Genomic DNA, 27007 nt, shown 5'->3' on the forward strand with positions numbered 1-27007 from the left:
AAGAAGAGATCAATCAAAATATATGTATTAAAATATCCATATAAAAAAAGTATGCAAAAAACGCGGCAAAATAAAAAAAGAAACATGTGACCAAAAGTCCACCAAAAAAGGCAATAATAAAAAAGGCGACAGAAAGATGAGAAAAAAATGCAACAAAAAAGGCGATAAAAAGTCACAAAATGTGACAAAAAAACAACAAAAAAGGACAAAAAACCGATAAAAAAAGAGAAGAAAAAAGGAAGAATAACTTCGCAACGTGGCATTGGAATTCCTAAAATCCAAAGAAGAGATCAATCAAAATATATGTATTAAAATATCCATATAAAAAAATATGCAAAAAACGCGACAAAATAAAAAAAGAAACATGTGACCAAAAATCCACCAAAAAAGGCAATAATAAAAAAGGCGACAGAAAGATGAGAAAAAAATGCAACAAAAAAGGCGATAAAAAGTCACAAAATGTGACAAAAAAACAACAAAAAAGGACAAAAAAAAAACGATAAAAAAAGAGGAGAAAAAAGGAAGAATAACTTGGCAACGTGGCATTGGAATTCCTAAAATCCAAAGAAGAGATCAATCAAAATATATGTATTAAAATATCCATATAAAAAAATATGCAAAAAACGCGACAAAATAAAAAAAGAAACATGTGACCAAAAGTCCACCAAAAAAGGCAATAATAAAAAAGGCGACAGAAAGATGAGAAAAAAATGCAACAAAAAAGGCGACAAAAAGTCACAAAATGTGACAAAAAAACAACAAAAAAGGACAAAAAACCGATAAAAGAGGAGAAAAAAGGGAGAATAACTTGGCAACGTGGCATTGGAATTTCTAAAATCCAAAGAAGAGATCAATCAAAATATATGTATTAAAATATCCATATAAAAAAATATGCAAAAAATGCGACAAAATAAAAAAAGAAACATGTGACCAAAAGTCCACCAAAAAAGGCAATAATAAAAAAGGCGACAGAAAGATGAGAAAAAAATGCAACAAAAAAGGCGATAAAAAGTCACAAAGTGTGACAAAAAAACAACAAAAAAGGACAAAAAAACCGATAAAAAAGAGGAGAAAAAAGGAAGAAAAAAAGCGATTACAAATGACAAAAGAAGGCGGTCAAAAATTACAGGAAATGTGAGAAAAAGTGATAAAAATATGGCGAAATAAGGGGACAAAAAAGCCACAAAAAGCTCTGATAAAAGGCAACAAGAAAAAAGAAAACGACAAGAAGTGACAAAATACAAGGCGCTCTACTTGAAGAAACCGAAATATCGACATTTGGAAATTGTTATACATAGTTTAGTTTTTTTATAGACACCTGTATGTTAAAACCCAATTTTATTTATAACACAACAAATCGTCCATTTCTATTTATTTCTGCACAAACTATTGTAACCCAGATTTAAAAAAAAAAACCTATTGAAATTGGAATAACTCGACAACGTTGAATGAACTATCTTTATAAAGCCTATGAAGATGTCAATCAGAATATATAAGGATTTCAAAAAACTAAGTTATAATTTGCGAAATTTATCAATTTGTTCAGTCAACAGTTTCCGTGGTAACCCGATCTGGAAAATGTAACATTATTTGTAACTAAAATATCTTCCGCGACATAAAGAACAAGACAGAACTTATTTCAGTGATTATTTATGTCTCTCTCAGGCAGAAAATTTGGCAGTTTACCGATGAGAACTACGAGTTTAAAAATTTTCTTTTCTAAAACAGAATTTATGACTCGCCGTATTGTCAAATAATTTATCAGAGAAACTACCAACCGCCGAGAGATTAATATTTAAAGGGTGACGAAGCAAATTTACATTTGGAACAATGTTAAAATTTTCACCAGTTGCTCTAACATTATCGTGTTTCCGTTAGTTACGTTTCCAAATTTATCAACACCGCTAAACTGGCGTAGCCATAAGTAATTCAGTATTGATACATCGTCAATTTCGCTGTCCTTAACTTGGACTCTAAATTAGTTAAATAAGCTAAAATTATCTAGTCAAGCTCATGAATCATTTAACTTAACGAAAAAACGCCCAATCGAGCTAAACTTTTCACAACCTAATTATTCCTTTTATTTAATATTTCCGGCAGCTCGGAACCGCTAATCACCCCGATTTTCTTTGATCACCACACGTCCCCTTCGCGCCCTCAATCAAAGCCGTCCCCTCGAGACCTCCTCGTCGCCGAAACGAACAACATCCGAAACTTCTCTTCGCGCGATCACAGCCCCATCATCACTCCCCCGGGACGAAATCTGCTGGAAACAAAGCCCGCCGCAGCACGCCGCCGCCCCTGCGTAGGCGAACTCGTCCAATCAAAATTTCATGTGTCTCGAGAAGGCAACAATTGCCCAAGTATCAACTTTTTAATCAATCGCCCGCTGGGCGTTTATCTGCCTTGAAGTGCAACAGTTTGGCACAGGGCCGGCGGAGATCGGCCGCCGCGGCCGCCGCCGCCGCCGCCGGATTTCGCTGAATATTTCACGTTGTTAATAAATGATGGAGCGTTTTGTGAGTACCAGGGATTGAAATGGCTAACCGGGGTTTATTTTTCCGACAAATATGATGGAAAATGTATGAGGGGCGAGGCTGGAGGTTGTTACGTATTAATCGGGGGTTGTAATCGCAGAGCACACAATGCGGACGCGCTCATGGGGCGAAAATCCAAATTTCGTCTCGGGAGGAGGGTTATCGATTATCGTCGCTTGAGGAAATGCAAAGTGCGAAAAAAACGATGTTTTCATTAGTATTTTTGTGCAACATATTATCAGAAAAAAAGTGTGATTAGTATTGGTAATGCTCTTAGTGGCATTCTTTCGAAACCATGACGCCCACGCGCTCCCGAAAAATAGACGAAGAATAGAGCCAAAACGATCGAGCGTCGGCGAGCATATTTTTATTTGTTTTGAAGTGTGATAGAATGCAGGCAGCTGTAAAATTAATTAAGTTTGTCGCTTTGAATAGAACGGCGCGTCGGAAAAAATAAGCGGATTTCGAGAGACGGGTGTACGGGGAGGGCGCGAGCGCGAGCGAGAGCGACAAGCGGATCGATCGAGGGGGCGGGGAGGGATTTTTGAGAGTGCCTGGCTGGGAAAAATTTAAGATTCCGAAATATGTTATTGTGGGTTCTGGTCCTGGAAGATTAATTGGGGTTTAAAATGGGTCGCGAGTGTTGCTCGGGTCCGTAATAATTTTATGCTTCCTGGAATCGTTCATCTAATAAATCAACCTGCTTCGCCCCTGAAGCACAACACGATGGCTTTTTTCAGAAAATTCTGAAATTTGATTTTGCGAATTTTAATTTTTTATAAGCTAAGTATGTAATGTGAAAGTAAATGTAAAGAAGCATGCTACTCGTATGTTTCAAATGAGTTTTTTTTAAATAAAATTTTCTAATGACGTTATCAACATTCGCAATTTAATTAATAAAATAAATTGACTCATTCATTAATTAATTTCGATGGAACTTCCTTCGTCCCTGAAGTAGGGGAACTAGGGGCTTGTTGTAACAGGGGTAAGTTGTAACACTAAATTTTTACCCACAATTTAAACTCTTTAACGTCAGGTATTTTACTGAATTTAATTCTTGCACCATAAGACATCATGTCATCACAACCACTGTTCCTTGAGCCAGCGCAGTAAGTGGATGTGTGCACGTGTCTTGTTTTGGCCAAGTAATGTAAAATATTGCTTTAGTAAAATTTGGTTTTTCGTATCAGTTATTAATTAATTTAATACTTTTAGTTTTGCATGTAGCTCAAAAATTACTCAGCTTTGATATTCCTTACACATTTTGACGCTAAGCCACATAATTTTGTCGAAATGTAATTAAATGTAGAAAATTGTGCCACGGGGCATGTTGTAACAATAGCTTTGGAGCAAGTTGTAACATGTTACAACTTATCCCAAATTCACTTCTACAAATCTCATACCTAGCATACGAAAAGCGAGCCAAAATTTTGACCTATGCCATATATCGCTTTCCAGATATATTAAGAAAAAGGAAGACAACACTCAAATTTTTAATGTTAACTCTTTTTCTAAAAGTTTATTTCAGTTTTACTGAAAAAAAATTGTATATAATGAAGTGTTGTGTTGATTTTTCAAAAATAAAGTCTAAATATGTATCAACATCAGCTTTATTTTTACTGGTACTACCTGTATGATGGCTGTTACAACTAGCCCCAACCACGGGGCAAGTTGTAACAATGCACTTTTTTTAAGAAAATGCCTGGTGTGAAGTGAAGATGAACAATTTTGACCTTTTGCCTGTTCAGTCCAATAGGGGAATAGTTAGACTACCGATAGATACTTTTATAATGGTCAAACAGCTAATAGATACCAAATTATATTCGTTTTCCTAAAAACTGTTACAACAAGCCCCTCGTTCCCCTACTTAACCAACGGGAAATTATGTTTTCTGAAAAATCGAAATTTTGACAAACAGAAAAAATGAGAAATCAAAAAAAAAATTTAAATCGACGAAATTCGAAAAGTCGAAAAATCGACCAATCGAAGCATCAAAAAATCAACAAATTGAAAAATTCCCATAATTGAATTGTTGAAAAACTGAGAAATCGAAAACTTGAAAAATCGAGAAATCCCAATATCGAAAAAAATTGAGAAATCGGGAAATTGAAGAACAGTATTTTATTACTGCTTGCCACATTTTTTGTGGCCTTTTTTACTGTCGCTTTCTTTTTTCGACCTTCTTTCTCACCCTCTATTTTTCGCTTTTTTTTGTTGTCAGTTTTTAATGATTTTTTGTCATTTTTTGTACAACTTTTTGTTCACCTTTTTTGGGGCTTTTTTCTGTTTGTTTTTGTCACACTTTCCGCTAATTTTTGACTGGCTTCTTTTGTTATTTTCTAGTCGCTTTTTCTTCCTTTTATCTCCTCTTTTTTATCGGTTTTTTTTGTCGCATTTTGTGATTTTTTACTTATTTTTTCGTGTTTTTTTTCATCGTTTTTTTCTTTCATTTTTTCCTCATCTTTTTTTTCACCTTTTTTATTGTTGCTTTTTTATAGTCCTTTGGTCACATTTTTGTTTTTTATTTTGTCGCGGCTTTTGTAGGCGAAGTCAAAAAACTGAAAAATCCATAAATTCAAAAACTGAAAAATTGAAAAATCAATAATTTTAAAAATCCAAGAATTAAAAAAAAAACAAAAATCCACAAATCTAAAACCGAGATTCGAAAAGTCAGAAGATCGAGGAATCGAAACATCAACAAACTGAAAAATCCAGAAATTAAAACTTCGAAAAATTGAAAAATGAAAATACCGAAGAATTAAAAAATTGAAAAATCTAAAATTTCAAAAACTGAAAAATTTAAAATACCGAAAAATTGAAGAATTGAAAAACTAAAAAATCGGGAAACCGAACCATCGAAGAATCGAAAAATTGAAAAATCAAAAATTCGAAAATCGCAAAATCCAAAATTAAAAAAAATCGAGAAATTGAAAAATTTCAAAACCTAAATGAAAAATTGGGAAATAGAACAACTGAAAAATCGGGAAACCGAAACATCGAAAAATTGAATAATCAAAGATTTGAAAATCGAAAAATTGAAAAATCGAAAACTCGCAAAATTCAAAAAATCGAGAAATTGAAATTTTCAAAACTTAAACGAATAATTGAAAAATAGAAAAACTGAAAAAAACGAAATACTCGAAAAGCCGAAAAGTCGAAAAACCGAGAAATCGAAACTTCAACCGAGAAATCGAAAATTTGAAAAATCGAAAAATCGAGAAATTGAACAAACCAAAAATTGAAATAAATATCCAAATCTCTATAACTCGAGAAGTCGTAAACTCCAAAATTTAAGATGTCGAGAAATTTGGAAATTCCAAAACCCAAATGAAAAATTGGCAATCCGAAGAATTCAAAAATCGGAACATCGAAAAATTGAAAACTCCAAAAAACGAAAGGCTGAAAAGTCGCATAATGATTAACAGAGAAATCGAAACATCAAAAGATCGAGAAATCGAAAATCTGAAAAATTTAAATATCGAGAAATTGATAATAATAATAAAATTTAATAGTACTAATAAAAAAAGTACGAAAAGGACGACAAGAGACGAAAAAGGACAAGGAAGGACGAAAAGGTCAACAAGGACGAAAAAGAGCGAAAAGGATGAAAAAGACGAAAAAGGACGAAAAGGACGAAAAAGGACGAAGAGGACGAAAAAGGATGCAAAGCATGAAAAATTGTGAGGGCGAAAAACGACGAATAAGGACGAATAAGGACGAAAAAGGACGGAAAGGCCGAAAATTACGAAAAAAAGTGAAAAGGACGAATAAGGACGAAAAGGACGAAAAGGACGAAAGGGACGAAAAGGACGAAAAGGACGAAAAGTACGGCAAAGACGAATAAGGACGAAAAGGACGAAAATTACGTGAAATTGCGAAAAGGGCGAAAAGGACGAGAAAGGAAGAAAAGAATGAAAAATTGCGAAAAGGACGAAAAAGTATGAGGAGGACGAAAAAGGACGAAGAGGATGAAAAGGACGAAGAAGGACGAAAAAGGACAAAAAGTACAGAAAGTACGAAAACGACGAAAAGAACGAAAAAGGACGAAAAAAAACGAGAAAGGACGAAAAAGATGAAAATTACGAAAAATTGCGAAGAGGATGAAAAATTGCGAAAAGGACGAACAACTACGAAAAGGGACGAAGAAGGATGAAAAGGACGAAGAAGAATGAAAAAAACGAAAAAGGACGAAAAGGATGAAAAATTGCGAAAAGGACGAAAAAGTACGAAAAGAGACGAAAAAGGACGAAAAGAACGCAAAGGACGAAAAAGGTCAAAAAGGACGAAAAAGAGTGAAAAGGATGAAAAAGACGAAAAAGAACGAAAAGGACGAAAAAGGATCAAAAGGACGAAAAAGGACGAAGAGGACGAAAAAGGATGCAAAGCATGAAAAATTGTGAGCTCGAAAAACGACGAATAAGGACGAAAAAGGACGAAAAGGACGAAAATTACGAAAAATTGCGAGAACGACGAATAAGGACGAAAAGGGACGAAAAGGACGAGAAGGGACGAAAAGGACGAAAGGGACGAAAAGGACGAAAGGGACGAAAAGGACGAAAAGTACGGCAAGGACGAATAAGGACGAAAAGGACGAATATTACGTGAAATTGCGAAAAGGGCGAAAAGGACGAAAAAGGATGGAAAGAATGAAAAATTGCGGAAAGGACGAAAAAGTACGAGGGGGACGAAAAAGGACGAAGAGGATGAAAAGGACGAAGAAGGACAAAAAAGGACAAAAAGGACGGAAATTACGAAAACGACGAAAAGAACGAAAAAGGACGAAAAAAAAACGAAAAGGGACGAAAAAGATGAAAATTACGAAAAATTGCGAAGAGGATGCAAAATTGCGAAAAGGACGAACAAGTACGAAAAGGGACGAAGAAGGATGAAAAGGACGAAGAAGGATGAAAAGGACGAAAAGGATGAAAAATTGCGAAAAGAACGAAAAAGTACAAAAAGAGACGAAAAACGACGAAAAGAACGCAAAGGACGAAAATGGTCAAAAAAGGCCGAAAAAAAACGGAAAGTACGAAAAAGGACGATGAGAACGAAAAGGATGAAAAAGGACAAAAAAAAGGACAAAAAAGGACGAAAAAGGACGAAAAGAACGAAAAAAGACGAAAAAGGAAGAAACTGAAAAACTCGAAAACTCAAATGAAAAATTGGGAAATCGAAAAACTAAAAACTCGAAAAATCGAAAAGTCGAAAAATGGAAAAACTAAGAAATCGAAAACTCCAAAATTTAAGAAATCAAAAAATTTAGAAATTCCAAAACCCAAATGAAAAATTGGGAAACCGAAGAACTGAAAATCGGAACATCGACAAACTGAAAACTTGAAAAATCCAAAAGCCGAAAAATCGAAAAACCGAGAAATCGAAAATGTGAAATAGAGAAATTGAACAAACGAAAAATTGAAGCTTCGGAACCTCGATAAATCGAGAAATCGATAAATTGAAAAATCGAAAAACTGAAAAATCTATAAATTTAAATATCGAAAAATTGAAAAATCGAAAAACGAGAAATCGAAAATTCCAAAATTTAAAGAAATTGAAAAATTCCAAAATTCAAATGAAAAATTGGGAAATCGAAAAACTTCAAATCAGAACATCGAAAAACTACTCGAAAAATCGGAAAGCCGAAAAATCGAAAAACTGAGAAATCTAAACATTTAAAAGATCGCGAAATCGAAAATCTGAAAAATCCAAACATCTCGAAATTGAACAATCGAAAGATTGGAACATCGAAAACTCCAAAATTTAAGAAATCAAAAAATTTAGAAATTCCAAAATCCAAATGAAAAATTGGGAAACCGAAGAACTGAAAATCGGAACATCGACAAACTGAAAACTTGAAAAATCCAAAAGCCGAAAAATCGAAAAACCGAGAAATCGAAAATGTGAAATAGAGAAATTGAACAAACGAAAAATTGAAGCGTGGGAACCTCGATAAATTGAAAAATCGAAAAACTGAAAAATCTATAAATTTAAATATCGAAAAATTGAAAAATCGAAAAACGAGAAATCGAAAATTCCAAAATTTAAAGAAATTGAAAAATTCCAAAATTCAGATGAAAAATTGGGAAATCGAAAAACTTCAATTCAGAACATCGAAAAACTACTCGAAAAATCGGAAAGCCGAAAAATCGAAAAACCGAGAAATCTAAACATTTAAAAGATCGCGAAATCGAAAATCTGAAAAATCCAAGAAATCGAAAAATTGAAAAGTTGAAAAACTGAAAAATCGTTAAATTTAAAAAATCAAGAAATTGAAAAATTCCAAAACTCAAATGAAAAATTGGAAAATCGTAAAATCGAAACATCAAAATATTGACAAATCGGAAAGTCGAGAAGTTGAATTATCGAAAAACTGAGTAATCGAAATAGCCCAAAATCGAAAAATCGAAGAATTAAAAACTGAAAAATTGAGAAATTTAAAATTAAAATTTTTTGCATTTGTTCCAATAATCTGGATACCAAGTAAAAATTCAACACGGATTCACAAACCGCAATTGGATAGAATTTGAATTTACTATTGTAAAATTTGGAAAAGACATTCCCTTTGACAGCAATCGGTTCGGCAGTTTCGGACCTATTTTTTCGTTCTCTAGACGTCATAAAACGTCCGAAAAACATGAAAGTATCCAGTCGATGGACTCGATCACAATACTTAGCTTACGTTCTGGAAGCAACAATTAATAAACAATAATTTTAATAAATCGCGAACATTTTAAAAAGGATTTCCAACAAAAAATTAAGTCAAAATTAAATCGAACCACAGAATTTCAAAATTCCTAGAACTTTTTCATCATTAACGTTACGCCCAAAATCTATTAATACAAAATTTCATTCCGATAATACAAAAATAACGAGAACACGCCGCCAAAATCCGCGCCCATTTTTCAAAAACCCCGACTCTGCCAACACCCAATTTCCCACGTCATTTTCCGAAAACTGCACCTGTTATTTTTGGGACGCCGATGACACATCCACAAATTAATAAATGTTATCACGGACTCTCGATTCATTTCGCAACGTTACCAACCGCAAGGAAGCGGATTAAAAAAGCACGCCGTACCCACGCCGCCATTCAAAATTATTTTTGTAAACACACCAGATTTCATTTGCCCATAATAAATATTTAGTTCGTTGACATATGCGCTTATTGTTTTAGTAACGCGATATATCAGAGGTGATAATAGCTCGTTCGGTTTATTTGCCGAGCGAATTTAAGAATCGAATCTCTCTCGATTCCCCGAACCGACGCGACGATCAGTGGCGTAAATAGCACCCCGGCAGATCCCGCAATGCGGGGGGGCGCAGCGTCAAAAGGGGCGCAGACCGTAACGTAACAGATATATTTTTTTTTAAATGTGCAATTTTTAAAGAAGGGGTTTTCATTGGAATTGAAAATGAGATCAGGTAAATTACTAGCTATTTAACGAACAAGTTTGTTAATAAAGCTGATTAATAATCGAGATATTTTAACGCGCGAGGAACGAGTTTTTATATTTTTTCTTTTTCTCAATTTGAAATTTTTCAGTTTTTGGATTTTTCAATTTTTTTTGTTTTCAATTTTTTTTGTTTTCAATTTTTCGTTTGTTCAATTTTTGATTTGCAGGTTTTCTAATTTTCGTTTTAGATATGTAATAATAATTATAATTTTTATTAGAGTTGTTCACTTTTTCAATTTTTCGTTTTTGGAATTTTTTAATTTTTCGATCTTTGAATGTTAGTTTTGGACGAACATTTTTCGATTTAATTCGTTCTTTGATTCATTAATTTTTTCTCGATTTCTAGTTTTTCAATGTTTCTATTTTTCGTTTCTTCAGTTCTACAATTTTGTCAAATAAATGTTACATAAATTAAAAAAAAAGTAACAGTGTACCTATGGTCTATGAATCCGTGTTGAATTTTTATCTTCGACATCGAAATTTTTGTGGAAAAATAAAACAAAATTGTATTACAATTTTTCTATTTCTTGATTTCTCGATTTTTAGTTTACTTAATTTTTCGATATTTCAGTTTTACAATTTTTGCAATTTAAAAAAAAAATCATTTTTACATTTCTCAATTTCTCTATTAATCAATTCTTTGATTTTTCGATTTTTCCTCTTTCCAATTTATCGATTTTTCAGTTTGTCGATTTCTCAAGTTTTCGTTGTTCTAATTTTGGGATTTTTCAATATCTCCAATTTTTTAATTTAAAATTTTTCACTTTTTGATATATCGATTTCTCGATCTTTCGATTTTTAAAATTTCTGATTTTTCGAATTTTGAATATTTTGATTTATCGTTTTTTTAAAGTTTAAATATGTATTTCAGTTTTAAATTTTCCGGTTTTTCGATTTCGGGCTATTTCAATTTCTCCATTTCTCGGATCTTTTGATGTCTCAATTTTTTAATTTCGATTTCTCGGCTTTTCCATTTTTCAATTTTTTATTTCTTCAAGTTTTTAGATTTTCAAAATTCTCCATTTTTCGATTTTATGTTTTGTTATGCTTCGATCTCCCGATTTTAACCTTTTTAACGTGTATTCCAATTTTTCGATTTTAAAATGTTTTTACTTTTCGTTCTTTTTTTCGATTCTGGATTTTTCAAGTTTTCGATTTCTCAATTTTTCAACATTTCAATTTTGAGAATGTCTATATTTTTCAGTTTTTTGATATTTTCATTTTTCAACTTTTTAAATTTTGATTTTTCGACTTACCGGAAATCGATTTTTGGGTTTTTCAATTTTTCGACTTTTCAGTTTTGAGATTTCAATTTCTCGATTTTTGGAATTTTTGATTTTGTGTTTTTTTTTTAATGTTAAATTTTTCGTTACTGTAATTTTTCTATTTTTTAAATTGTAGATATTTAGATTTTTCGACATCTTGAATTCTCGATCTTTTTTCAGTTTGAATTCCTCGGTTTTTCGATTTTCCAAAATTTCGATTTTTCAATCTTTCGATTTCTCGATTTTTCAGTTTTTGATTTTCCAACTTTTAGATGTTTCAAATTTTAGAGTTTGCAAATTTCACGAGTTTACAGTTTTTAATTTCGTCAATTTTTCGATTTGCAATTTTTCCTGTGGGTTTTTAATTTTCTTTATTTTTTCAATTTTCTGCTTTCAATTTTCCGTTTTTTTAATTTTTCATTTGTAGTTTTTCTAGTTTTCATTTTAGTTATGTAACACCCCTAATAATTATAATTTTTAAAGTTGTTCACTTTTTCAGTTTTTCGTTTTTGGAATTTTTCAATTTTTCGGTGTTGAATGTCACAGTTTTTGGACTTTACAATTTTCAAGATTCTATAATTTTTCGATTTTACAATTTTTGGATTTTCCAAATTTTCAATTCGAATGGTTTTTCTTCTTTCCCATTCTTCGATTGATTAATTTTTTTTTAGATTTTTTTAAGTTTCTCGGTTTTTAGTTTTTCATTGTTTCAATTTTTCATTTTTTCCAGTTTTTAACTTTTCGAATAAACAAAATCGAAAAATTATAAAATAGAAAAATTGTAAAACTGAAAAAGTACGAAATGAAAGCTTCGAAATATAAAAAAATTGGAAATCAAGAACTTAAAAAATCAAAGATTGAAAATGTAAAAAATTGAATAAACAAAAAATTATAAAATCCAAAGAAACATTGAAAAAATAAAGATAATGGAAAAATGAAAAATTGTGATATAAAATCAAGAAAATGAAAATTACAAAATCGGGAAAATGAAAATATCGGAAATCTGAAAAATATAGAAATTGAAAAGTTCCCAAAATTGCGATGTTTAAAATTGAGATCGCGAAAACTTAAAAATCGAGAAATCGAAAAATTATTAAAAATTGGAAAATTGGGATATGAGAAATCGAAAATTCCAAAAATGGAAAAATTGAAACACATTAAAAAATTAAAATCGGGAAATCGAAACATAAAGATTATAAAAGGCAAAAATGAAAAATTTTAAAAATCGAAAATTTTGAAAATCGAAAAACCAAGAAATCGAAATCGAAAAATTGAGACTTCAAAAGATCGAGAAATCGAAATAGGCCGAAATCGGAAAATTCAAAATTGAAATATTTACTTAAAAAAAAGATAAACGGAAAAATCGAAAAACTCAAAAAAATCGATAGACCTAGGTATGAGAAACAGAAAATTCCAAAAATCGAAAAATTGAAATACATTTTAAAAAATTTTGAAAATCGAAGTTAAAAAATCGTAAAAACAAATTCCATTGGATTTTCCGTTTTATCGATTTTAATATTTTTTGTTTCTTCAATTTTTTCCAATTTTTTAATTTTCCGATTTTTCAATTTTTCGAATTTTCTACTTTCCGAATAAACAAAATGGAAAAGTTAGAAAATAGAAATATTGTAAAATTGAAAACTCAAAATGAAAAAACGCAAAAGTATAAAATGAAGGCTTCGAGAAATCTAAAAACTTGAGAAATTGAAGAAACGGAAAATTCAAAAATCGAAAGATTAAAAATTGAGAAACTTAAAGATCGAAAAATTGCGGTCGAAAACACGAAAATTATTGTAAAATCTAAATATTGAAAATTGGAAAATCGAGGAATTGAAAATGTGAAAAATTGAATAAACGAAAAATTGTGATATCAAATCCAGAAAATGAAAATTAAAAAATCGGGAAAATGGTATTAAAAAAAATGAAGAACTTGAAACAACATCATTACGCCGAATATGTTCATTGCGCTACACATAACCTCAATTTAGTCCTTAATGATTCTGTTAAGAATGTACCAGGAATTTCCGCATTTTATGATTTAATAAATGCTATATACGTCTATTTCAGTGAGAGTTTACCGAGATGGCAACAACAATAACAACATTGAGATGAAATAAAATGATAAGTGTGTTATAAAAAAAACTTTAAAGAAGTTATGCCCCACCAGATGGTCATCGAGATTTGATTTTCTAATTGCCATTAGATATAATCTCTCAACAGTTATGAGCTGAAATTATTTTAACATCAAAAAAGAAAAGTGAAATAGATGAAGCTGTAGCTCTTCGTAAAAAAACGGATTAATTTGAATTTGTTGCTCTATTAGTATTTCAATGCAAAATTTTAGAAAATGTTAATTTGGTCTCAAAAACTTTACAGAGTTCAAATATTACTTGAGATGAGACTTGTATTTACAATTTGGATGGAACATCTAAAAGACAAATTTCAAAGTATACGTGACAATTTTGAACAAATAATGGAGGAATCAAGGAAATGTGCTGATACCTGGAAAATTAACAATTCTTTTTCAAATAAACGTATAAAAAAAGTAAAACTGTTTCATGACGAATTATGAGAAGATACCGTTTTCAAAGATCCCACTGAAAAATTTAAAACAACCGTTTTCTATCCTGCTCTTGATATTTTAAATATTCAAATTAAAGATAGGTTTGAAAACATGAAAAACGTCAGAAACTATTTCTCTGTTCTGGAACCACAGGAAATGTTGAATAGTACAGACGAAGAATTTGTAGAGGCAGCATCAAAGTTGGCAAATAAATACGAAGAAGATATTTCTAGTGCAATCTGTGGGCAAATCGTTACTTTTAAAAACATTGTTGTTGGTGAAATTATTCAGCAAAAAATAACTAAAATTACAGATATTGCTAAGTTTCTGTTTATGGACAATAATTTTTGAACGGCAGAAAGATCTTTTTCTAAATTAAAATTAATTAAATCATATTTGGGAAGCACGATGAGTCAAAAACGATTAACCAACTTGGCTGTGTTGAGCATTGAGTGTGATCGATCCCAAAAATTAGATCTCGACAGTGTAATTTTTAAAAATTATTATGTGTATAAATTATTATTATTTGTAAATCTGTGTTATTCGGCGCCACTACTGGTAAACCAGTAATTTCATATTAATTTTATATTACTTTTTAAATTTGGTGTATGGGGGCGCAGTGGAAGTTAGCTACGCCACTGGCGTCGATATTATCAAAGTAGTACAAATTGCGGTAATGGGTGTCAACTGTCAACATGGCATCGTCACGTGGACGATCTCCGGACTTTGGTTGGCTGCTAATGAGATATTGCAGCGATTTGGCGGAAAACGGCCGCTCCATCTGTTCGGTAAACGGGCTACAGTATACCTATAGAATTTATAGTTCTCGTATGATAGGTTGATTTGCTACCTTCGTCGCCCCCTGTCCCGTCGGAGAAATGCAGCACCGTCGTGCTGTTCCTCCGCGGCCTGTCGCCGTCGCCGCCGTCGGGGTGGCGGCGCATTCCGCGGCCTCCTGCACTCGCGCACTAATTGGCTTTCCGCTCGAATCGTATCACTTTTTGCTTCTTTCGGCCCCGCGATGACAAGGGGAGGTTATGACAACCCGGCGGTGGCCGGGGCGACGGCGTAACTTGTCACCTTGGAAACGTAACTCGCTAGATGTAAAAATTTTAAATTTGGTTCTGATTTCATTTCCACGGGAGAGTGTTTTCTGTATTTAATCATATTTTTAGCTAATCGCGAAGTTGGGATGGGACGGCGATTGCTTCGCGAGGAGAAATGGATTTTTTACTTCAGCGAGGGCGACGCGGAATGGCCGAAATGCGGAGTTTTATGGTTCGGAAGGCGATTTGGAAATGGGCCGCGTTCTCACGTTCGATTTTGTTCAGAAAAAAGTTGCAGGAAGCTATTATGTGTGTTGTGTAACTGGCGAAGTTTTCTCACAAATTATTAAATTCTCATGCATATGTATAATATGTTGCAGGTCAAGTTCTGCCGGTTTTGGGGACTTTCGTTTAGATAAGGAACACACACGAGGTTGGAAGTTACGTGTGAAAACAGTAACATAAATTTTGGGACGACGTTTAAATAGAAAAACTTCGTTCAAGTTGTTTGCTCGTTTGGAAAAGTTGTCTAAAGTCATTTCGTAACTGAAGTAAGACGTACAAAACTGTCGCCATTTTTTTACAAATTCTTGGAGACGAACTTTTTTAATGTGGAAAATTAAACAATCTTCACCGATTTTTCTCTCTAATTATTCATTGCTATTTTTTTTTGTATTTCTGTGGTCACGGAGCGTATGCAGATGAAGTTTAGTAAAAAAAAACATGTTCTGTCTTTCAGCGTATTCAAGTGAAAATCCAAGCCAGTTTAATTTTTTTTAATAATGATGAGTTCTATTTAATTTCAAAGTTGATGTTTCCTCTGGCTAATCGATACAAAATTAATCCCAGACAATCAAAAGTCCCGTTTCCGTCTGTCTGTCTGTCTGTCGTCTTTGGCGTTTTTATTATATATATAATCTCCGAAACTGATTGACTGGTTGTTGTAAAATCTTTTATGTATTGATAGCCCTTGGTGACCCTTGCCCATTGGTATTTCATTTTAGAAAAAATTTGAAAAAATCTAGGGGATCCTTGATATTTTGTTTTTGAAAGAATCTTCGCATTCTATTGTAAAAATTGTAAAACCGACACATCGATAAGTCAAGAAATTAAAACATCAAAAGATAGAAAATCCAACAATAAGAATTTTAAACAAAAAGTTGAAAAATTGGAAAACCAAAAAAATTTTGAATTGTAAATAATGGAAAATCGAAAAATTGTAGCAATGAAACACTGAACAATTGAATAATTAAAAATCGGAAAATTGAAAAATGGAAAAATTACAAAATTGTAAAACAGAAATATCGAAAAATGATATCAAAATTTTCAAAAATAATGGTTGAAATTGGTGCAAGTGACCGAAAATTAACGTCAAATTGTGGATAATTTCCACCACTTACCAACTTGAAATCGCCGTCAGGACATTTGTTCCAATAAACACGAAAAATGAATTCAAAATTTTCAAAAATTTTCCAAAAAATAAAAATGGTTCAATCGACCGAAAATTGGTGTCAAATTATAGCTAATCTTATGCTAGTTATAAATTTGAAATCGCCGTTCGATATCTATTCCAATAAATACAAAAACTGAATTCAAAATTTCCAAAAATTTTACAAAAAAATGATTAAAATTGGTTCAATTGGCCGGAAATTGGTGTCAAATTGTTGATAATCATCCGCCAATTATAAATCTGAAGTCCCCGTCACGATATTTGTTACAATAAACACCAAAAGTAAGTTCAAATTTTTCAAAAATTTTCCAAAAAAATTGTTAAAATTGGTTCAGTCGACTGAAAATTGTTGTCAAATTGTAGATATTCTTCCGCCAGTTATAAATCTGAAATCGTGATCCGACATCTATTCCAATAAATACAAAAACTGAATTCAAAATTTTCGAAAAAAACGCTTAAAATTGGTTCAATCGACTAAAAATTGGTGTCAAATTGTCGATAATCTTCTGTCAACTACAAATTCGAAATAGCCTTCACGACATCTATTGAAATAAAAGTAAAATATATTCTAAATTTGTCAAAAATTTTCCAAAAAAAAAATGGTTAAACTGGGTTCAATCGACCTAAAATTGGCGTCAAATTGTAGATAATCTTTCGCTTGTTACAAATCTGAAATAGTCGTCAGGATATTTGGTCCAATTAACACGAAAAGTGAATACAAAATTTTAAAAAATTTCCCAAAAAAAAATGGTTTAAATTGGTTCAATCGACCGAAAATTGGTGTCAAATTGTAGATATAAATGTGAAATTTCCATCACGACATCCGTTCGAATTAACACAAAAAGTGAATTCAAAATTTTCAAAAAATTTCCAAAAAAACGCTTAAAATTGGTTCAATCGACTAAAAATTGGTGTCAAATTGTTGATAATCTTCTGCCAATTACAAATCCGAAATAGCCTTCACGACATCTATTGAAATAAAAATAAAATATGATTCCAAAATTTTCAAAAATTCTCCAAAAAAATGCAAGTCTAAAATTAAAAAAAAAAAATGTTAAAATTGGTTCAGCCAACTGAAAACTGGCGTCAAATTGTAGATAAATCTTTCACTTGTTACAAATTTTAAATAGATTTCTGTTAGATTAAACAGCAAAAGTAATTTCAAAATTTCCAAAAATTTACTAAAAAAATGGTTTAAATTTGTTCGATCGACCGAAAACTTGTGTCAAATTGTGGATAATCTTCCGCCCGTTACAAATTTGAAATCGCGGTCAGGATATTTGTTCCAAGAATCACGAAAAGTGAAATCAAAATTTCTCAAAAAAATTGTTAATATTGGTTTAATCAAGGGAAAATTAGTGTCAAATTGTAGATAATCTTTCGCCAACTACAAATCCGAAATCGCCTTCACGACATCTATGAAATAAACGTAAAACATGATTCCAAAATCTTTAAAAATTTTCAAAAAACGTCAAATTGTAGATAATTTTCCGCCAGTTACAAATTTGAAATCGGCGTCAGAATATTGGTTCCAATAAACACGATAAATTTTCGAAAATTTTCCAAAAAATGGTCAAAATTGGTTTAATCGACTCAAAATTGGTGCCAAAAAAATGTAGCACCAAAACATCGAAATATTCTATAATTAAAAACCGAGAATTTGAAAAAAAATCGAAGACTCCAAACATTGAAAAATCCAAAATTGCAGCATTGAAAAATTATAAAAGCCACATTGAATCGAAACATTGGAAAATCGAAAAATCAAAAAATAAATCGAAAAATTGCAAAATTGTAGAGCTGAATAACCGAAAAAAGAAATCCAAATTTTTGATGTGGTGATAGCCTCGGTGACTCTTCACACCTGGTGTTTTATTTCTGAAAAAGTTTCCAATTTTAATTCCTTTAATTTTCCACTTTTCAGGTTTGAAATTTTCACTTTTTCGTCTTCTCAATTTTTAGAATTTGCGATTTTTCGATTTTTAATTTTTCAATTTTTCAAAAAACGAACAAATTTAATCAAACTGAAATTTTGAAAAAATGTAACATGTAAAATTGAAAAATAAAGAAAAACAAAAAAAATTCCAAAAAATCACATGGCTGAGATTCCAAAGACCGAAAACTTGTAAAATTGAAAACTAAAAAAATTGTAAATCCGAAACATTGAAAAATCAAAAAATTGTGGCATTGAAAATCGAAAAATTGAAAAATTGTAAAATGCAAAATCAAAATCTAGAAACTGAAACATCAAAAATTAAAAAATCGAATAATTCGAATTGCAAAATTGTAGAATCGAAAAACCCAGAATCTGACAAATCAAAAAATTAAAATCTAAAAAATGTAAAATGAAAATACATACTGCAAATTGAAAAATCGAATAATTAAGAAATCGAAAAACTGCAAAATTGTAGCGCTTAATTATCGAAAAATAGAGAATTTGAAAAATCCAAAATTCGAAAAAACAGAAAATTGTACTCCAAACATTGCAAAATTGAAAAAAATAAAAATAGAAAATCGAAAAATTAAAAAATAGAAATTTGTAAAATTGAAAAATCGTTACACTGGAAAACTCCAACCATTGAAAAATCGAGAAATTGAAAAAGTAAAGATCGAAAAATTCTAAAATGAGAACTTAGAAAATCCAAAAACGACAAAACGCAAGGTAAGAAATCGAAAAATTGAAAAACCAAGAATTTTAAAAATCAAAAATTGAAAACTCCAAAATATGAACTGAACAAAAATCGAATAATTCAGAATTCGAAAAATGGTAAAGTTGTAGAGCTGAAGAATCGAAAAATTGGAGGAATTCAAACATCGAAATTTGAAAAATTAAAACTCGAAAATTGAAAAATCGTAAAATCAAAGGAATGAAATATCAAAAATCGAAAAATCGAAAAAATTGGAACCCCAGACATTGAACTCAAAATTTTCCAAAAAATTGTTAAAATTGGTTCAATGAAGCGAAAATTGGTCTCAAATTGTAGATAATCTTCCGTCCGTTACAAATCTGAAATCGCGGTCAGGATATTTGTTCGAATAATCAAGAAAAGTGACATCAAAATTTTCCAAAAAAAAATTGTTAAAATTGGTTTAGTCGAGGGAAAATTAGTGTTAAATTGAAAATAATTGAAATAAACGTAAAACATGATTCCAAAATCTTCAAAATTTTCAAAAAAAAAATGGTTCAAATTGATTCAATCGACCGAAAATTGGCGTCAAATTGCAGATAATTTACCTTCAACAGTTAACTTTAAAATTTAGTTTAATTTGTATAGAGTACCCATAGGATTTTTTTTTCCTCTACTCTGTAATTTCTCTGTTAAATAAATAAATTTTTTGCTTTCTTCAAAAAAAAAAAATTCCGCCAGTTACAAATTTGAAATCGGCGTTAGGATATTTGTTCCAATAAACACGATAAATTTTCGAAAATTTTCCAAAAAAAATGGTCAAAATTAGTTTAATCGACTGAAAATTGGTGCCAAAAAAAATGTAGCACCAAAACATCGAAATATTGTATAATTAAAAACCGAGATTTTGAAAAAAAAAATCGTAAAACCAAAATCTCCAAACTTTGAAAAATGGAAAAATTGTAGCATTGAAAAATTATAAAACCCACATTGAATTAAAAATCGAAAAATTGTAAAATTTAAAAATAGTAAGATCAAGAAATTGAAAAATTAGAGGAATTCAAACATGGAAATTTGAAAAATTAAAACTCTAAAATTGAAAAATTGGAAACTCCAAACACTGAAATCGAGAAATTGAAAAAACAAAGATCGAGTAATTAGAAAATTAAAAATCGAAAAATTGTAAAATGGAAGCTTTAAAAATCGAAAAATCAAGAGTTTGGAAAAAGAAAATACAAAAATTTGAACTGAAAGAACAAAAAAATCGAATAATTCAGAATTCCAAAAATCAAAAATTTAAAAATCTAAAAATTGTAAACTGAAAATATTGCAAATTGAAAAATTGAGTAATTAAGAAATCGAAAAAAATTGCTAAATTATAGAGCTGAAAAATCGAAAAAATGAGAATTTGAAGAACAAAAACAAAAAATTGTACTCTACATATTGCAAAATCGAAATATTACAAGAATTCTAACGCCGAAAATTTGAAAAATTAAAACTTGAAAATTCAGAAATTCAGTGTCGCAAATTGAAAAATTAAAAATAGGAAAATTGTAAAATCCAAAAATCGAGAAAGACCGAAAAATTGAAAAATCAAAATTTGAAGTGAAAATTTGAAAATTATAAATAGAGAAATTTCAAAACTGTAGAATCGAGAAGGAACATCGAATCGAAATCGAAAAAATGAAAACTAAATAATCGAAAAATTGTAAAACTACAAATAGAAAATTTGAAAAATCGCAAAGCTGGGAAATCGAAAAATTGTAAATTCGAAAAATCGATTAAAACACCAAAAATTAAAAAATCAAATAATTAAGAAGTCTCAAAATTGCAAAACTCTAGAACTGAAAAATCGAACAATTGAGAATTAGAAAAGCCAAAAATAGGAAAAATCAAAAAATTGGTAACTGTAAATATTGAAAAATTGAGAAATTCAAAAAATAAATTGAAATTGGAAAATCGCGCAGCAACGAAAAATTAAAAAAATTGTAAACCTGAACATTCGAATAATTGAGAAATTGAAAAATCGAAAAATCGAAAAATCGGGAATCTGAAAAGTAAATAAAAAATATTTTGACTTTTAATAATAATAATATTTATAAAAATGAAAAAATTGGAAACTCCAAAAATGAAAAATCGAAAAATTGTACAATGGAAACATTGAAAATCGAGAGAAATCGAAAAATTACAAAATTTCTCGGAATGAAAAACTGAAAAATGAAAAATTTGAAAAATTGAATAATCTAGAATTGAAATGAAAAATAGAACCGAGAATTTGAAAAATCAAAAATTGAAAAATCGAAATATGGCACCCGGTATATTGTTCTTGAAAGAATTCAAAAAATCTTGAAGTTTTATTCTTGGAAAAGTTAAGAATTTTGGGGATTCGAATGCATTTTTTTAGAAAACAAACGAATTCTTTTTTGTTTTATTTTTGACAGAATTTGAAAAAATTTTGGGGACGCCCAGTGTTTTTTTTTTCTGAGTATATGAAAGAACCTTCGAGTCCTCTTCTATGGCATTTTTATTTTACGCTCAAAAGCTTAAAGGACATTAAATTTTTTTAAATAGGTAAATATACAAAGGACGGTCTTGAAAAACATTGCAATATTTTTCAATTCAACGGACATTTTTTGTCATTACATAGTTGACCATGACGTTTACATTAACCGATAGGATTTCCAGATCACATTTTTTTGCACTAGTAAGTAAATATGTATTAAAAAATACTATATGTAGTAGTAAAATTATAATAATACCAAATTCACAGACAAAAGTGTAATCAAAGGAAGATTACCGGCCTGGACGCAAGTATAAGTAAAAATTAGTGAAGATTATTAGTCTTGCAAATTTTTAGACGCCTTTAACACTTGATAATAAATAATACGAGGAATAGAGTGTTCAGCTCAGATGCTGGTCCTCCCCACTCTTCTCCGTTCTTTCTGGTAGGCAGAGGGGGAAATCAAAGTGGAGCACACAGCCCTTAGATTTATTTGATTGGGCAAAACTTTTGCGGTGTCGTGGGTGAATAAATCGTGAAGTGTTTGTGTAATGGCTCCATATCCAACAAATAAAAATTAGAATATTAAAGCAGAACTAGTCACAGGAAGAAAAAAATCCCTTGCAAATAGCGACTTCATCAACTTTTTCCACTAGTAAACAAAATACTCGGAACAATGACTTGAGTCTCGTGCGAAAATGTAGCCAAAAGGAGCTAAAAATGGCGTGATCTGTCATATTTACACACACACAAAAATGACACAATTTCTTCAACTAACAAACTTTCCAATAAAAAAAAACGTCGGACGCAAGTTCGCTCGTCAAATATTAAAAAAAAAAACAAAACACAATGAATAAGAACTCAAGTAAAACGAAATTATCCCATTTATTTACATCTAATAATCCTGTTTAGATTACAAGTGCACTCAATCCTCCATTTCATCCTAATAGACTACACGTTCGCGCGAAAATATTTGTCCGAGTATTTGATCACCTGAAAGAAAATCGATGAAAAATGCAAAACTCTCGAACCAACGCTACGAAAAAACCCGGCTTCCGACATGCAAGCAACGAACGCCACTGACCTTCCTCCCGAGACAGGGTCGACTCATCGGGAGAGGACGCTGTCGTGCCGGCCTGGTCGAACACTATCTGGGTGGTTCTGGTCTCTCTGAGTCTGATGAAGTAATCCGCTGCATAGTTGACGACGTCGCCGGGCTGCTCCAGAAGGTAGCTTATGGTGAACTCGAGAAGGACCTCGCGAAGATCATCTGGGACTTGGATGCGTCCTTGGCTCCGACTCATATCTTACGAACGGTAAAGCGCTACGATGTGTTTATCTGTCAAAGAAAAAAAACGTTTAAGTACTCGAGTCGAATGGAGCGGCGGCGGCGTTACCAGGCTGGGCTTGCTGGGAGTCAGGACGTGGCTGAAGGAACCAACATGAAAGGGGGATGCGACTATGGCTGGTAGGGATAAGAACACGGAAAATTTTTCGTGGTTTGGGCCAGGAGAGGTAATTTATGGACGGGAAACAAAATGTCACTGGGTCGGCTTGTCATGAGACGACAGTTGTGACGTTTGGGGTTTTTGGGGGTGGAATGGGGAGAAAATCGAACAGAAACGGGTGGAGCGAGTTGTTTTAGTGTACGATTCGTGGTATGGGGGCTCATGTTTTGTGGTACCAGTGAAATGGTACCGAACAAGTAGGGAAGGTGGTGCCTTTGGGATTAGCGTAGAGGATTAGGAGTGTTTACTCGACAAAATAACAAATTTTGATTATGATTCTTAAATGATATCAGAACTAAGAATAAGAAGTCTAGAAAGAGGTTGTTGTATTATTTGACAAATGTTTTAAAGAGTGCATTACATAGTTGGTGTTTTTTTCATTCATACAAATTCAATACAACCACTATCAAATAAATCGAATAAGAAAAAAAAAGTAAGGAAAACATATCTTCGCAAGTGTTATTTTGAATCGAATTTAATTTAGTATATGTATTTTTATTATACATATTGTGTGGTCTGAGTATTTTTTTTTACTGGCACTGATTTTTGAGTTTTTAGTTTTGATTTTTCAACTAATCCATTTTTTTTATTTGCCTGTTTTCGAGTTTCCAATTTTAATTCCTTTAATTTTTCCACTTTTCAGCTTTCGAATTTTTCACTTTTTCATTTTCGCAATTTTAAGAATTTGCGATTTTTCGATTTTTAATTTCTCATGTCGTCAATTTCTAATTTTTGAATTTTTCAAAAACACTAAACTCTAAACAATGCAAAATTGAAAAATTATAGGAATTCAAACATCCAAAATTTGAAAATTAAAACTCGAAAATTGAAAAATTAAAAATCGTAAAATTGAAAAATCAAAAAAATGAAACACTAGAAATTGAAAAATCGAAAAAACTGGAAATTCCAAACATTGAAAAATCGAGAAAATGAAAAGGTAACGAGTGAGTAATTGAAAAATTAAAAATCGAAAAAGTGTATAATGGGAACTTTGAAAATAAAAAAATTGAAAAAAAAGCTGAGAAATCGAAAAATTGTAAAATGAGAACTTAGAAGATCGAAAAATTGCAAATTGAAAAATTTGGAAATTGAAAAATAAAAAATTGAAAACTCCAAAATTTGAACTGAAAAAAAATCTAATAATTCAGAATTTGAAAAATTGCAAAATTGTAGAATCGGAAAACCCAAAATCTGATAAATCAAAAATTTAAAAATCTAAAAATTGTAAACTCCAAACATTGAAAAATCTAGAGATTGCAAAATTAAAAGTCGAAAAATTGCAAAATTGTAGAGACGAAGAATCGAAAAACTGGCGAATTTGAAAAAGCTAAAAAATCCAAAATTTGAAAAAACAAAAAATCGTACTCTAAACATTGAAAAATCGAGAAATTGAAAAAGTAAAGATCGAATAACTGAAAAATTAAAAATCGAAAAGTTGTTAAATGGAAACTTAGAAAATCGAAAAATCAAGAATTTGAAAAATCAAAAATTGAAACTCCAAATATTGAACTAAAAATTCAAAAAATCTAATAACTCAGAATTCAAAAAAATGCAAAATTGTAGAATCTGAAAAATCAAAAATTTATAAATCTACAAATTGTAAACTCTAAACATTGAAGAATCTAGAAAATGCAAAATTAAAAGTCGAAAAATTGTAAAACGAAAATCTTGTAAATTGGAAAATTGAATAATTAAAAATCAAAAAATTGGAAACTCTAAACATTGAAAAATCGAGAAATTGAAAAAACAAAGACTGAGTAATTAAAAAATTAAAAATCGAAATGTAAAAAAGAAACTTTGAAAATCGAAAAAAAACGCAAGTTGAGAAATCAAAAAATTGCAAAATTTGTAGAAATGAAAATAGAAAAATCGAGAGTCTGGAAAATGAAAATTCCAAAATTTGAACTGAAAAAACAAAAAATTGAATAATTCAAAATTCGAAAAATAGCAAAATTGTAGAATCGAAAAACCCAGAATCTGAAAAATTAAAAATTTAAAAATCAAAAAATTGTAAAATGAAAATATTGTAAATTGGAAAAGCGGATAATAAGAGATCGAAAAATTGCAAAATTGTAGAACCGAAGAATCGAAAAATTGGAGAATTTGAAAAATAAAAAACTAAAAAATCCAAAATTTGAAAAAACCAAAAAATCGTACTCTAAACATTGCAAAATCGAAAAATTGGAAGAATTCAAACATCGAAAACTTGAAAAATTAAAATTCGAAAATTGAAAAATTAAAAGTAGGAAATTGAAAAATTAAAAATCGGAATTTGGAACCCCAAACATTAAAAAATCGAGAAATTGAAAAAGTAAAAATCGAATAACTGAAAAATTAAAAATCGAAAAATTGTAAAATGGAAACTTAGAAAATCGCAAAAATTGGGAAAAAAGCTGAGATCGAAAAATTGTAAAACGAAAACTTAGAAAATTGAAAAATCAAGAATTTGAAAAATCAAAAATTGGAAACTCCAAAATTTGAACTAAAAAATCAAAAAAATCTAATAACTCAGAATTCAAAAAAATGCAAAATATAGAATCTGAAAAATCAAAAATTTTAAAATCTACAAATTGTAAACTCTGAACAATGAAGAATCTAGAAATTGCAAAATTAAAAGTCGAAATATGGTAAAACGAAAATATTGCAAATTGGAAAATCCAGTAATTAAGAAATTGAAAATTTGCATTCAAAGCTGAAGAATCGAAAAACCGAGAATGTGAAAAATCAAAAACTGAAAAATCCAAAATTTGCAAAATCGAAAAATTGTACTCTAAACATTGCAATATTGAAAAATTGGGGGGAATTCAAACATCGAAATTTGAAAAATTAACACTGGAAAACTGAAAAATTTAAAAAGTGCAAATTGTAAAATTACAAATAGTAAATTTGAAAAATTGAAAAATCGCAAATCAAAAAATCAAGAAAATGAAAAAAAAAATTGAAAAATAAAAAATTGGAAACTTCAAACATTGAAAAATCGAGAAATTGAAAAAACAACCAGATCGATTAATTAAAAAATTAAAAATCGAAAAATTGAAAAGACGCAAGTTGAGAAATCGAAAAATTGCAAATTTGTAGAAATGAAAATAGAAAAATCGCGAGTCTAAAAAATGGAAGTTCCAAAATTTGAACTGAAAAAACAAAAAAATCGAATAATCCAGAATTCGATAAATTGCAAAATTACAGGAGTCGAAAAATCCAGAATCTGAAAAATCAAAAATTTAAAAATCTAAAAATTGTAAAATGAAAATATGGCAAATTGAAAAATCAAGAATTTGAAAAATCGAAAACTGAAATATCCAAAGCCTAAAAAAATAAAAAATTGTAGTCTAAACATTGCAAAATCGAAAAATTGTAAGAATTCTAATATCGAAAATATGAAAAATTAAAGCTTGAAAATTGAAAAATTAAAAATCGGAAATTGAAAAATTAAAAATCGGAAAATTGTACAATTACAGACAGCAAATTTGAAAAATTGAAAATGGTAAAAACGAAAAATCCAAAAAATGAAACACCAGAAATTGAAAAACTGAAAAAGTAAAGATTGAGTAATTGAAACATTAAAAAACGAAAAACTGTAAAATGGAAACTTTGAAAATCAAAAAATTGAAAAAAAAGCTGAGAAATCCAAAATTTGAAGAAACAAAAAATTGTACTCTAAACACTGCAAAATCGAAAAATTGAATGAATTGAAACATCGAAAACTTGAAAAATTAAAATTCGAAAATTGAAAAATTAAAAAGCAAAAATTGAAAAATCGTAAAATCAAGGAAAAGTTGAAAGATGGAAACTTAGAAAATCGAAACATTGAAAAAAAAGCTGAGAAATTGAAAAATTGTAAAATGAAAACACAGAAAATTGAAAAATTGAGAAAAAAAGCTGAGATCGAAAAACTGTAAAGTGAAAACTTAGAAAATCGAAAAACGTAAGCTGAGAAATTTAAAAATTGAAAATTCCAAAATTTGAAAGGAAAAATAAAAAAAATCGAATTCAGGATTCGAAAAAAATGCAAAATTATAGATAAAAAAACCCAGAATTGAAAAATCAAAAATTTAAAAATCTA

The 27007-nt window shown here is 30.2% G+C and overlaps 1 protein-coding gene across 3 annotated transcripts in view; it reads right to left on the reverse strand.

The window, feature by feature from the left end:
• The window catches only part of LOC135126172 (cAMP-dependent protein kinase type II regulatory subunit), a 93610-nt gene that overhangs the window by 40348 nt on the left and 26255 nt on the right, over positions 1-27007 (reverse strand). The window contains exons 1-2 of one of the 3 annotated variants that reach the window (XM_064052014.1): positions 22834-23012; positions 22521-22775 (exon numbers count right to left, since the gene is read on the reverse strand). In XM_064052014.1, coding sequence (XP_063908084.1) covers positions 22521-22740 — 220 coding nt within the window. In that variant the 5' untranslated portion in view covers positions 22741-22775; positions 22834-23012. Of the gene's footprint in view, positions 1-14666; positions 14844-22520; positions 22776-22833; positions 23013-27007 lie in introns of those variants that run through there. The other 2 variants (XM_064052013.1, XM_064052015.1) reach the window with 2 other exon arrangements.

Source organism: Zophobas morio, unplaced genomic scaffold, assembly GCF_036711695.1.
Source record: "Zophobas morio isolate AGI-343-1 ecotype UQ-CSIRO unplaced genomic scaffold, CSIRO_AGI_Zmor_V1 ptg000010l, whole genome shotgun sequence".
NCBI lineage: Eukaryota > Metazoa > Arthropoda > Insecta > Coleoptera > Tenebrionidae > Zophobas > Zophobas morio.